The sequence below is a fragment of the Oreochromis niloticus genome, linkage group LG16 (assembly GCF_001858045.2).
Source record: "Oreochromis niloticus isolate F11D_XX linkage group LG16, O_niloticus_UMD_NMBU, whole genome shotgun sequence".
Taxonomy (NCBI): Eukaryota; Metazoa; Chordata; class Actinopteri; order Cichliformes; family Cichlidae; genus Oreochromis; species Oreochromis niloticus.
The window spans coordinates 12,067,041-12,079,903 of NC_031987.2; the positions used below are offsets into that span (position 1 = coordinate 12,067,041).

General features: G+C 38.5%; 2 protein-coding genes across 2 annotated transcripts in view; one reads left to right on the forward strand and one right to left on the reverse strand.

Moving 5' to 3' along the window:
* Positions 1-12,863, forward strand: part of zgc:152951 (uncharacterized) — a 29,610-nt gene that overhangs the window by 9,622 nt on the left and 7,125 nt on the right. The gene's annotated exons all lie outside the window — the stretch shown is intronic.
* On the reverse strand, positions 1,017-11,960 carry LOC100690193 (uncharacterized). Its single transcript, XM_003445361.5, has 12 exons — positions 11,771-11,960; positions 9,576-9,721; positions 8,966-9,047; positions 8,619-8,754; positions 7,482-7,684; positions 7,013-7,149; positions 6,006-6,147; positions 5,466-5,750; positions 4,003-5,340; positions 2,417-3,195; positions 1,193-2,265; positions 1,017-1,097 (listed from the first exon to the last, which is right to left on the reverse strand). Exons 1-12 carry the CDS (start codon positions 11,894-11,896, stop codon positions 1,093-1,095), a joined length of 4,452 nt encoding a protein of 1,483 aa, XP_003445409.1. The 5' UTR covers positions 11,897-11,960; the 3' UTR covers positions 1,017-1,092.

Genomic DNA, 12,863 nt, shown 5'->3' on the forward strand with positions numbered 1-12,863 from the left:
AAAAGTTACGATGATGCAGCCATCTGATATCCACCTTTGCAGTCATGTCTAGTAAGTTCTCGAGTGCTCTACAATACAAACTAAGTGGCCCATGCCTCATTTGGAAGACCACAGAACATACATGTTGTTTACACACTGCAATTCACACTTCCAATGATGACCTGTGTGTAGAATTAATTCTCTTATCCAGTCTCTAAAGACTCGTGAACACCACAGCAGAGGGAATGGGTCCATTATTCAGATTCCCGTTACCTAACAATTAGTGTATTTCCCAAATTTACATGGACTTGACAAAGTCAGCAGGTCAAATAGTAAAAAAAAAGACAAAAATAAAACAACATTAACAACAAAGTAGATGGAGAGTAGTTAAGTTGAGCTATGTTTGGTTTCACGGGTCCGAGGCATTGTTCAGACTCACTTTAACATTTGTTTACTTAAGTTTTTATAATCAAAACAAAAATGTTTGTTTTTTTAAAAGGGTAATTAAATACTGTGTGTAGTTTTAACCCAAACTTGTTTTTGTTTGAGGTACTTGACAAAGCAAAACCTAATGAGTGTTTGTAGGGAAAACAACATGTTCAAACTTATTTATAGGCCTCAATCATTGCTTTAAAAACAAATTTTTAAATCCAATTAAATATTCTGGTGTACATCTCCTTTGCTTTAAGCACTATGACTGATCATTAACCTCCTAGGACCTGCCGTCCACATATGTGGACATCACATTTTTGGTTATTTTGAACAAAATACTCAATTTTGCTCTACATGGGCCTGATATCCACTTACGAGGACATTATACTGCTACTGTTCTATCAAAATTTTATATGAATATCCTCATTTGTGGCTCTCATTTTTCTTAAAAACAAAAATAAGGTAAAAAAAAAAAAATCTGGAAATTCTTTGTTTTTACATTCATCGGGCCCCAATATGCCTAAATATCAAAGAGAAATTAAAAATGCATGTCGTGGAAGAGTTCGGGTCTTAGGAGGTTAAGAAAGGATTTTAGTGTTTAGTTGTCATGAAGGCCCCTCCTGAGCCAAGTAACAGAAATAGCCATTCCAGTTGCAACTCCTCTTCACACTCCTGCAAATATTAACCTAAAAAACAGCAAGGGGAAAAAACAGTTACTGGTTGTTCAAGGCAATAAAAAAAAAAAAAAAAACGGTTAGAAAACGGAGTGAAGCAAACTTACTTTCATCGTCTGAATCAAAGCCAAAGAGGGAAGAGCATGTGTTGAGGGCTTTGTGTTTCTGCAACTCCTCCAGACTGTTGTAAGAGGAAAGACATTTATCACAGCGATGTCTGATCTTATGCTCGGGGGCCACATCCTCCACCTGCTGCTCCTTTTCTGGATCAGGGTCCTTCTTTTTCTTATGACTCCAATAAATAATTTTTTTGGGAGCATCATCAATGGATCTCCTTTTGCGCATTGAAAGCACGGATTCATCCAAGTAGGTGGACGGAGGTGGCCGGATGAAGGGGGCCTTGACGAAAGTTGCGTAGGAGGGATCTTCGGGCTTGAAGGTTTTGTGCTCAGGAATGTGTGGCTCTGCTATATTCTGTTGGACTCCCTCAGCCAAAGTAGAAATATCTTCAAGATCTCTGACGTTTAAAGGGTCTACTTCGACGGTTGGTCTTTTTCGACACCTTTTGGTGGGAGTCGTTGAAGCAGCGTTAGTGTGAGAAGTGGGCATAGCCCCCTCTGAAACATTTCTTTTCACATCTTCATATCCATTGATGGTAGGTTTGGTATCATCTGTGTGTTGATCTGCAACAGGTTTCTCTAAATAGTTATCAGCTTTAAGAAGATTATTGTTTTGCGCATTTATTTCACAAGTCTCACCATCAGTTTTGTTTATTAGCGTGAGATCCTCAACACGAGAGGCCTCACCATCAGGAATGGGACTCTCCTGCTGCCCCTTTCTACTCTGCAGCCATATCTCCTCGACCTTTACTCTCTGTTTCCATGGAGCTTCAGCGCTTTCCTTTATCAGTTTGCTGGGCCCCAATTCTAGCTCGTCTTTCTGCGGGACTGGGACATAGTGCCTCCATTCGTGGTCATATAGACCCTGATAACTTGAGAAAAGTTTCTCACAGCCAGTGAAAGGACACTGAGGTCGGAAAGGCTGGTGGGTATTTATGTGATCCTTTAATTCCTGCTGTGTCACAAAGCGCTGCTTACACTCTAGATGGTAGCAGAAGTGTGGAAGAGGACCACTGTGGCTCTTCATGTGGTCCTTATAATGCTGAAGAAACTGAATCTGCCTGTTGAGAGAAAAAACAGTGTGTAACGTGCTGAGTCAACTTCCCAAATTCAAACCCTTTAACTGTACATGTATGGAGTCTTTTAGTGTTTTACAATCAGTTAAGAGACGGCCTTTTTTTTTTTTTTTGCAGTCATTTAAAGTTCTCTTACCTGAGGCAGAGGGTGCACTTGTGTTTGGCCCAAACAAAAGTCTTCTCTAGCACCTTGTCTTCAGTAATATGGCATTTGATAGCATGCTTTGTTAGTGTGTTGGTCATCCTCAAGAATACTCTATCACAGGAGGCAGATGGGCACAAGTGATATGTGATGTCTGCACCACAAGCATTTTCTCCCGCAGGCGTCTCCTGCCCCTCTTCTTCAATCACAGTTGGATTACTTACAATTACCAGGCCTTCTTTAATGATTACCTGCTCATCCTTAAAGTCGATCTGTTTGAATATATTTGTGTTAGGTTTTTTGCATTTTTTGTGAAGCACAGACGTCTTCTTGATGAGGGTACGGAGGTTCCTGATGATTCGTTCTTCCCTCTTGAGATGTGACACTTTAGCTTTGCTTCCGGTTCTCTGTCCAAGAGTTTCATCCTCAGAAATAGAAGTCTGTTTTTTATCCCAAGGCTTACACTTATTTCCTGCATTGTCTATTACTCCATTAGCAGCTTGAGCATTTTCAATGGATGGCTCCTTATTAGAAGATTTTTGTTTGCACATTGTATCAATGTGCTCAAGAATGTGCTTTTTCGCAAAAGGAAGCTGTTTGAAGCGTTTTCCGCAGAGAATGCATCGTAGTTTCCTACTTTTGAGGTGCGAGAGAGCATGTCTCATAACATTCAAGCCTTTGTAGTCTTTGCCACAGAATGTGCAGTAGTGGGACAAATGAGAATATTGTTGAGTACGGAGAGCCCTGTCCTTCCACGTTCTCTTAACTTTTACCTGAAAAAGAGAAAAGTCAAATCAGTGCTGGAAGCAGCAGAGCATCAATTCACATCATGTCACTGCATGCAAAACTGTACTTCTCCTGAAGTGTATGTGCGCAATCAAATGCAACCCAACATGAAGAAAAGAGAGCATACTTCAAATATATCCACGTAATAATTGACTTTCATAACAACATTTCTTAAATTAAAGTACTGTGCAAAAGTCTGTGGTCCCCAGTGATACTGGGGTACCTGTCAAAACTGATCCTATTATAAATGTAGAAAAGTCTGGTCATAGTTTGAGTCATCATACAATACCATGTGGAAAGTATCTGATTGGCAGTGGCTTCATTTTCAGCATGACAATGATCCCAAGCACACTGTCAGTGCAGAAAAGCGTACCTGACTAGAAAAAACACTCAGTGGAACACTATCAATCATGGATTGCCTTCCCCAGAACCTGGACCTCAACATTATTGAATGAAGTGTAGATCATCTTGACAAAGAATAGAACAAAAGGCAGCCTCCATCCAAAGAGGAGCTTTGATTGTCCTGGGAGAACTATTCCTGAACACTACTTAAAGAAATCACAAGAAAACTTGCCTAAGAGAGTTCAAGAATAGAGGTGTTCATACCAAATATTGACTTTAATTGACTTGTTAGAATTGTACAAACTTTGTTTCTGCCTGTATTTCCATGTGTGTGCATGTTTAAATAAATCACTGCATCCCTTTCCCGTTTTGCATCCCGGCAAAAAATGAAATAAGGGAGGCCTGAGACACTTGCACAGTACCGTAAATGTAAATATGGAGAAATAACTAACCTCAGTGTTTGCTGTTTCTGTTTCAACTGAGGGATGGGGTTCCTCTTCATTGCTGCCATTAAGGTCCTCAGATGCTGTAGATTCTGGCGGTTGAGGATTTTCACTGTCAGGTGATTTGGATTTAAAGGAGTAACTGTGAAAGAGTTCTACTGGACAATCCAGTAACTCCAATAGTGGACCATCAAGGTCCACAGGATCAGCTTCAGCAATATCAACAGCAGCTTGATTCTCAATGTGTGGACCTTCACAAAGTTTGGATTCCACCTGTGTTTGAGATTCCTCTTGGGATGGTTCACTTAAAGTGTTATGACAATCATGGCCATTATGTTCTCCATTTTCTTTCTTAGGGCCCATCATCTTCTCGAGTTGATACGCTCTCTGTTCGCTTTTGATTTCAAAGGCCAAATCGGGATGTTCTCCATTCTCCTTAAAGTCTGTCATCTGCTCAAATTCATTGTCTTTCAGGTCTTTCATCTGCCTATCATTCTTAATTTCACAAACCAAATCATTATTGTCTCCATTTTCTCCGTTCAAGTGCCCAAGTTGGTTCTCTTTCTGGTCACTCATTTCAAGCTCACAGTTCAGTTGAGGCATATCCTGCTCTTTGTCTTCTGTGTCCATTTTTTTCTCAAATCCATACTCCTCCTTGTTAAGGTATATTTCATTATCGGGATATGAGAGTTCCAGTTTTGATAATGGCTTCCTTCCCCGTTTTCTCCCTCTAATTTTGACCTTTTTCTCTGTAACTGCCTGTACCAGCTCCAGTCTTGGAAGACCTTGCAACCATCTTTTCTTTTGACCTTTTCTTTTCAAAATTTTGCTCTTAACACATCTAGACAAGTATTCCCTATTGCGGTTCAGAGGGAGACTTACAGAAGAATTTTCCTTGTTAGTGTGATTGCGCCTTAGTGAGTACACAGAGTTATTACCTAAAGAGGTTGATTTGACATTGTATTTGATCTCTGGATCATCACCTATTTCAAACTCATCATCAGACCGAGGCCGTTTTCTCCGTCGTAGCCTTTTCCTCCATTTCCTCCTCTTCAGAGAATCATTATCTGACAGTGCAACACCTTTTCCGGCCTCTCCATCTACAGTTTGCTCTTCTGGAAGATTCACAAATCCAGCTTCAGTGCAGTTGCATGAGATGGAGTCTTGAGTGCATGAGTCATTTACACAGTTACTTTTTAGTAGTTCTTCACTATATGCCTTCTCCTCTTCCATCTCGTCAAGAACAGCAGCCTTCACAACCTTATCATTCATTAACTCTAAACAATGCGTCCTAAGGGTCAGGAAGTTCCAAAATTCAGGGTCAAAACATAGGCGCTCCTTTAGCATCTGGGAAAAGAAAAAAAAAAAAACAATCATGCAAAACACAGTTGTAAACAAATCACAAAGTTATAATATCGAAATATACCCCATGTCAGATAAAGTTTAACATATATCGCATCACCCCCTCTAACCTGAAGAATATGAAAGCGAACACAGGTCCGGACAGGGTTGTTGTGGGGATGCGGCTCCTGATCAGGATGCATGTAAAGCAGGGAGACAGTTCGGTATGCCTCCAAGCTTCGTTCCTGGCAAAACACAAGCAAGGCACACGCTCGACAGATCTCCAGGTCATGGGGCAGCAGGAAGGCAATTGTCTTGCAAACGAGTGACCGGGTTACAGTGTCAGCCTGCATGTCACACAGCTGCAGGGCCCTGGCACAAAGCTCCACGCAAACTTGAATTCCATCACCACCCAGCTATTCAAAAGGAAATAAACACAGATGAATAAATCTGATAAAAACAGATATAAGAATCAAATCAAAAGGAAAAAAATAATTAAATGGCCAACTGCACATGTCTGCAGTACTTACTTTTTTAACTGTTTAACCAAAGCATTTAACTAATATTTAACAGTATTAAAAACATAACTTTAAATATACGCTTTAGACAGTGTACAGAAACTGTTACCATTTAACAGGGCGACAAAAGATTATGTTGTGATGACATCTCACCTCTGTAGTGACCAATTTTATGAAGGGGAAGATGGCTCTGACATTGGTAGCAGAGGAGGCCAGCTGCAAGCACTCAGCTAAGAAGCCTTGTCTGGAGGGATGGGCCCTAAGATACAGTCTGCTCCAGATAAACACCAGGTCCCTAAAGGAATAAAGGCATATACATCTAGTTCACGTATGATTTTAATCAGGCAACAACTATGATATTAAGTCAACAAACAGAGATGCTAAAGCAATTTAAAAAAAAATAATAATAAAGTCATGCACTGTGATGGGGTTATCACTTCAACAACTCCCATTACTGCCATATTCAAAGATATGCCCTATACCCAACCCTGCATAATCTGGCTGAAGAAACTGACAGGAGAGTGACACACCATTGTAGTAAAATTGCTATTTCTTTCACTATATAGTCAATAACTTCCTGCCCAAAAAGTAAAAATATGTTTAAAATATTTCTACTTTTTGCTGTGGCACACCAAAATGTATGATCAAATGCCTTACATTTACTAAAAAAAAGTTCTCTCAAATGAACTCTCTTAAGAACTCTAAGACTTCTATAACAGAGATGTTGAGAGGGACAGTCAATAAAAAGTTTTTAATAAATGTAAAGCTTTAAGATTTTCCCCCTCACAAGCACTGCAGAGCTTTTTAGTGCCAGATACAAGGTCATAAATAAGGAAAGAATAAACAAAGTTAAATTCAGAAAGGGGCCTGGAAAAAAAGACCTGCACAAAAGACCTTAAGCATGCAGTTAAGACAACAGTGCAAGCTTTAATTTCAGTACAAATTTGATTGTCCTCGAGTGTAACAGAAACCTGAGACATGGTCCCATAGAACATATGTTAAAAGACCCAAAGATGGCAGTTTACGGATGGTACCCATCCAATCTGACAGATCATGGAAGGATCTGCAAAAAGGAATGGGATAAACTACTGAAATCTGGCCTGATAAGCCTATAGAGGGTCTGAATATTTTCTGAATCCACTATATAAGGTCATACTTACCAGATGTAATACATGTCTCCATTGTGCAGCTGCTGTGTCAGAAAAGCTTTACACAGTGATAACAACAGCTCATCTTTTTCAACACTCTCTGTGTTGCAGATTATCTCCACTGCATCACGGCCATCTATGTCTGCCATCTAAGGAAGAAGTTAAGAAAATACACATATACATTTATTTATTATAAAACATGTATTATAGTCAATGTATGGCATTCACAAACCTTTAATTTGGAAAATGGTTGCCTCTTATATGTGATACACTTATATCATATTTAATAATATACTATAGCCTTAACTCTTTTCCTGTTTTGGGTTGATTTGAACATAGACTTTTTAAATACATAGTAGATCAACAAATACATAAGACTAAAGAATGCATTTTTCCCCCTTTCTTATTCATCCATGTCCATTTTTAGAAACGCCTATCACCAATTCTTTCAAGTTTGCTTGTTCTGCTCTTCAAATCTCACCTCCTTGTAAAGGTTTTCATGCAGCGAGGCTTTGCAGAGGCAGGTTAAGTAGGCCTGATGGAAGTACAGATGCTTTCCAGCCTCACGATTTTCCAGGCAGCTTTTAGCAAGAGCCATTGCCTCCTGCATTCGTTCACAGGCCTGCAGATATCGCACTCGCAGCTCCAAGAACACTGGCAATTCTGAGCTCAAGTAGTCCTCAACTGCATAGAAGGAAATTGCATGTGTTAATGTAAATCTCATGGGATGGGTATTAATATACACTACCTGCCAAAAATAAAGTAATTGCCTATATTTATATATATATATATATATATATTTAGGCGATGACAGTACAATGCATTATTAAAACGTGATGATAATGGTGTGTTGAGGAGGAAAGGCGGTGGGGGGGGGGAATGTGGAATGATCATGACAGAAGATGACTGAAACATTTGGTAGTTGGTACATTTAATAATGAAACTGAGCATTTCCACACAAACAATGTGAAGCGACTCAATGGATTGGGACTAAACTGGGATTTAATTGGGAGCCTAGATTGGGCCCATCAGTTAAAAACAAAACAACAAAACAAAGAAAAACCCATCAGTTTCCTAGGAAGTATAATCATTGGACTCTGCAGCAATGGAAAAAGGTTAAAGTGGTCTGGTGACGCCAGATTTACCCTATCCCAGAGTTATGGGTGTGTCAGGGTAAGAAGGGGTGGAGATGGGGTTTCTTCAAGAGGCCAGGTCAAGTTTCAGTGACATTACATGCCATTTTCTTATCGTATTCCAAGATGACAATACCAAGATTCATCCCGCTTAATTTCTTAAAAAGTGATTGCATGAAAAATGACTCCATGCATGAAAAATGATTTTTATACATGGAGTAGTCATCACAGAGCCAGAGAATAACCCTGATGTAATCTTTGGAAGATTTTATGCAGTGGTCCAACTTTCCCATCAATACAAGATCTGGGCAAAAAACTTAATGCAACTCTGTAAATGTGGTGGCACTGCCTAAGCTTTTTTGAAACTATATCACAACTTATGTGTGCCTCATCAAATCTAAAGGCAATGCAATGAAATATCAGAGTGTATGACTTCTTATTTTGTACAGGCATTGTATTATTTCCTATATGTCATATATGCCTACCCTCATTTGGTGGCAAATCATCCTCCTTCAGGATTCCCTGTAACACAGGATTTTCCCATGGGCCTCCTACTTTAATAATCTGCTTTACATGTTGAAGGTAGATGTTCCTGTGCCTCATGAGGCGAGTGTGGCAAATCTGCAGAGAAGATATTCATTCAAAATCTTAATGTTATAGAAGGAATCTGAGGTAGTCACTATTTTCAATCATAAAACATTGGTGCAAGAAGAAACTGGCAGCAGTTTTGAGACAAGTATTGTTACTTTTAGTTTAAAACTCAGCACCTGCAAAAACACCTGGCTTTTACAAAATTGTTCTGTGAATTGACAGCAGGTCAGTTTTTAATCACCTGAAAAGAATCAAGGATGTCTTTTAAAGGCTCTTCCACAAATTCTTCCTTGCTGAAAAACAGCATGAGTTCAAAGAAGCTCCTGCAAGACAATGAGAGGGACATTAGAAAAATATCTCACACCAAGGTGACAACCACCACAACATGAATGCCTTACAAGTGCTAGTTTTAAAGGAGAGGTGATCAACTCAATAATGTGCTGCTCATTACCAAATGATTCAAGTTAAAAAAATATATGTCTTTTTCTATTTCAAAGACAGGCAGCAAAACAATTCTGCTATTCCTTTTGGACACTGAGCTCCAGCTCTTCCCAACAGATATAAAAGGGTTCCATGAATTTATGGTTCACCTCTATTTAAGCTACAGCCTTTAAATTTTGTCTGAAAGCATCAACAAACACTGATTTACAGAAAATGTTCTGTACTATTTTCAACACTGATTTTTCACAGTAACTGTCTCTCAGTTTTGTTTTAGAAATAACATTTTATGTCATATCTCTGCTAGGCAATTAAGAATTTTCAAACCAAATACGTGGATTCAGCTATTCAAATAAATTTATTTACAATCAACACAGCACATTAAAAAAGCTTCCAGTGAACAATGTACTTACAAGGCCAAACTGCTGAGAACATATTGGATGTGCTGACAGTCATCTGGAAAGGCAGTGGTGGCTTTGGTAAAATTGTAGAGTGCGGTCCGCAGCACCTTCAGTTGAGGGAGAGGAACTTGCCATTGCCCTGTGTACTCCTCAACAAGCTGTCCAGGAATGAAACAGAAATGAGAAAGAATTAAATGAATCTTATGCATAACAACTAAAAGCTGTATGTTTTTCATCCCACATCTAACACAGTTTGCAACAGAAAGGTTTACACTGCCAAAAGTTAAAAACAAGTAATCTATAGAAAACAGTGATTTAGGTATGAAATGGTGGAACTCGTTATCAGACCACACTGCACATCAGAGTACTAATGTTTTAACAGTTTTAATACACTACGATCAAAACCAAGAAGAATTTTAACTGAAATTGTTTGGATAATAAAGACAGCTGGTGGATGTGCTGTGTGAATATGAACACAAATTGGATCTTAGAACTAAAGTATAAGAATGTAAATAAGACACACTGTAACACAATCAAATAGAAATGTTCATTAGAATGCACATTTCTATTTGACATCTCCATTAGACATTAATTGTATGAATGTCTAACACATTTGTTAGACCATCACCCAATCTAAGGTTTGTGCCACAGCTCCCATAACTTAACAGTATTCATAATTATCAAAAAAAAAAAAAAAAAGTTTCTCTAATGGTTAATCCACAAGTATGGCCAAGCTCTTTCATTGAAATGATGTTTTTTATTGTTAAAATATAATTACTATTATCCTTGAATTTTCAAATTTAGCTTGTTGGTCCAGTGAACCACTAGTGCACCTGAATCAAACAGGCTCTCCTCCACACAATGCTCATTTATAAAGTACAAGCCCAAGCAGTATGCCTAACAGGTGGATTTTCCTGTTTCAGTTCAGCTAGCCAACAACAAAGCACCACTAAGTGGGAAATGGAGAGTGAAAATGAACAGTACGTCCCTGTTTTGTTTTTTAACATAAAAGTCACTGCTACAGACATAGGCAACAGTGACCCTCATACACTGCTTTATAGTTTTAGTTTCCTTGTTTTGTACAAGGTTATTAATTCTGTCTCTAGTTAGCTAATATATAGGCACATGTGGTTCTACAGATGATCTAAAAACTGAAACTTTAAACACTTATTTTCTAAATCTGCCTTCAAAATAGTATTAAATCTTTGACCCTTTGTAGAGTGGGATTCCATGGTGTAAGTTAACCTTAATACGTGTAGTGTTTCATGTCCACTTTAAAATACAGTTTTAGATTACTCATTTCACAGACACTATAAACTTGTATTCCTTATTTATTTTCTTTGTTTTAACTATGTGTATTAATTTCAGTTATACATCATACACCTTTGAGTATGCGTACCATGTGGTAGTTACAGTGTGCCGTTTTATTGAGAGGTGTTTCTTTTATCCTAAATGTGAAGCATTTTCGCAACTGCGTGTTTGTAAGTGTAAGTGCTATATCAGTAAAGTTAATCAACTTTATTAAATTGTAAACTTTAAGTACAGCTACTTGTGGAACTTATGGATTAATTTACGCAATTCAAGCTCCATGCTCTAGGATAGTTAAAAGCCAATTCATCCGACTAGCTATCCAAACGTTTGCCTCCCAGGTAAACCCACTCCAAGTGTGTATATAGAAAACAGAGTACTATTATTCTGGATAGTGAAACAATTCAGTTGCGATTTGGCAGTCAGCTATGGTATTTCTTCACATCGAGGGCACCTTGCATTGTGAAAGGAAACCACGCTCCTGCTTGTCCCTAAAAAATAACTTACCATTTGTCAGTACGTACGTCTCTTTGCATTTTTATCAACTGATGTCAACTCTAGGCAGCAAGGGTAGAAACTGCTGCACTTCCCTCGTTCTTCAAACCTTGTTAAGCCCACAACGTTAATTAGCTTAGCTTTACTATCTAGCTATAAAGCTAACGTCAAACAAAAAAAACAAACACTAAAACAAAAATAAGACACCCAAAAGTCCAGTTCGTACCTGTAAACTCTGACTAACTAATTCTGCTCTGTCTCTGATGTGCTATGCCTCCGCCTTAAACACATAACTGCATTAAAAGAGCTGCTCTGGGGCTAGCATTAGCTCTCAAAGCTAGCATCGTTAGCGATAAACAAACGCCGACTCCGTAAATCACAGGATATAAATTCACTCGACATACCTCACAAAACTCAGAGCAATACTCTTTGCTCTTCAGTGACGATTCGCCGCTGCAGTGTTTAGCACACAACGTGTCCAGAGCTAATTCAAGCCCGTCTGTTTCCAAATCACTTTCGTTGTCCGCCATACTGTCTGCTGTATCCAGCGCATACTCAAAGTTGCCAGGTTGGTAAGAAAGCGTCCTCCGATTCCTCACGACAGGATACTAACTACTTGGCAACCGCGCAATTATCCATATAAACGTATAAATTACGTTCCTTGTGCGGCTGTTGCCAATAGGAAATCCGGTATGAAAGACGGTACACACTATGACTTAAAATAGTATTGAATAGCTATTCACTTGTAATAGGGGACTTTGCGTAAATCAGTATTTCTTATATAATATATATTATATGTCAGACTCAACCAAATAAAAAGAGTAAAACGTGGCTTAAATAATAACAATTACCCACATTTATGACAATAATCTTTTTTTTTTAGAATTCCTAATCTAATCCTTAGCATGCTGCATCATCAGACAATAAATTTTTACAGCTTATTAAGTGAATCTTTAATCAGGTTAGAATTAGGTTAGAAATTCATAATTAAAAGAGAAGTGAGAAATGTCATTTATTAAAATAATACCTCTTATTTCAATAGGAAGAATGCAGAACGGGACTTAGTCCTACTGCACAGGTGTTATTCACGTATAGGTAGATATTACTTCTTCTTCTTGCAGCTGTTCCCTTTAGGGGTCGCCACAGGGCATCATCTGCCTTCACCCTTTTCCGTACCACCTTTCTCTGTCCAGTATATCCAGTATCCCTCTTCTGCACATGTCCAAATCATTGCAGCCTTGCCTCTCAAACTTTACTTGTAGTTTTGAAATTAAAAGAACTCTCAAAAAAGATATTTTATGTAGTATAAGATAAATGGTCCCTACTTAACACCTTTTAACAACTTAGTGTTCCATAAAGCCCTATTAATGTTGCTCACACACACACAGGCAGGCAATGTCTCTTGTATTGCTGTTCAATAAAATACTGCTAATAACATTAACATCATAAAAGCCCATAGATGGTCAGGCGCAGTATGTTCATATCCTCATTAGTGGA

Bases quoted from the DNA above. Each gene is read 5' to 3' on its own strand.
- LOC100690193 (XM_003445361.5), bottom strand. From the start codon at position 11,896: ATGGCGGACAACGAAAGTGATTTGGAAACAGACGGGCTTGAATTAGCT. The intron at 5,341-5,465 runs GTTAGAGGGGGT...TTCTTTTCCCAG, and splicing joins TTCGCTTTCATATTCTTCAG to ATGCTAAAGGAGCGCCTATG. The intron at 2,266-2,416 runs GTAAGAGAACTT...TTCTCTCAACAG, and splicing joins AAGTGCACCCTCTGCCTCAG to GCAGATTCAGTTTCTTCAGC.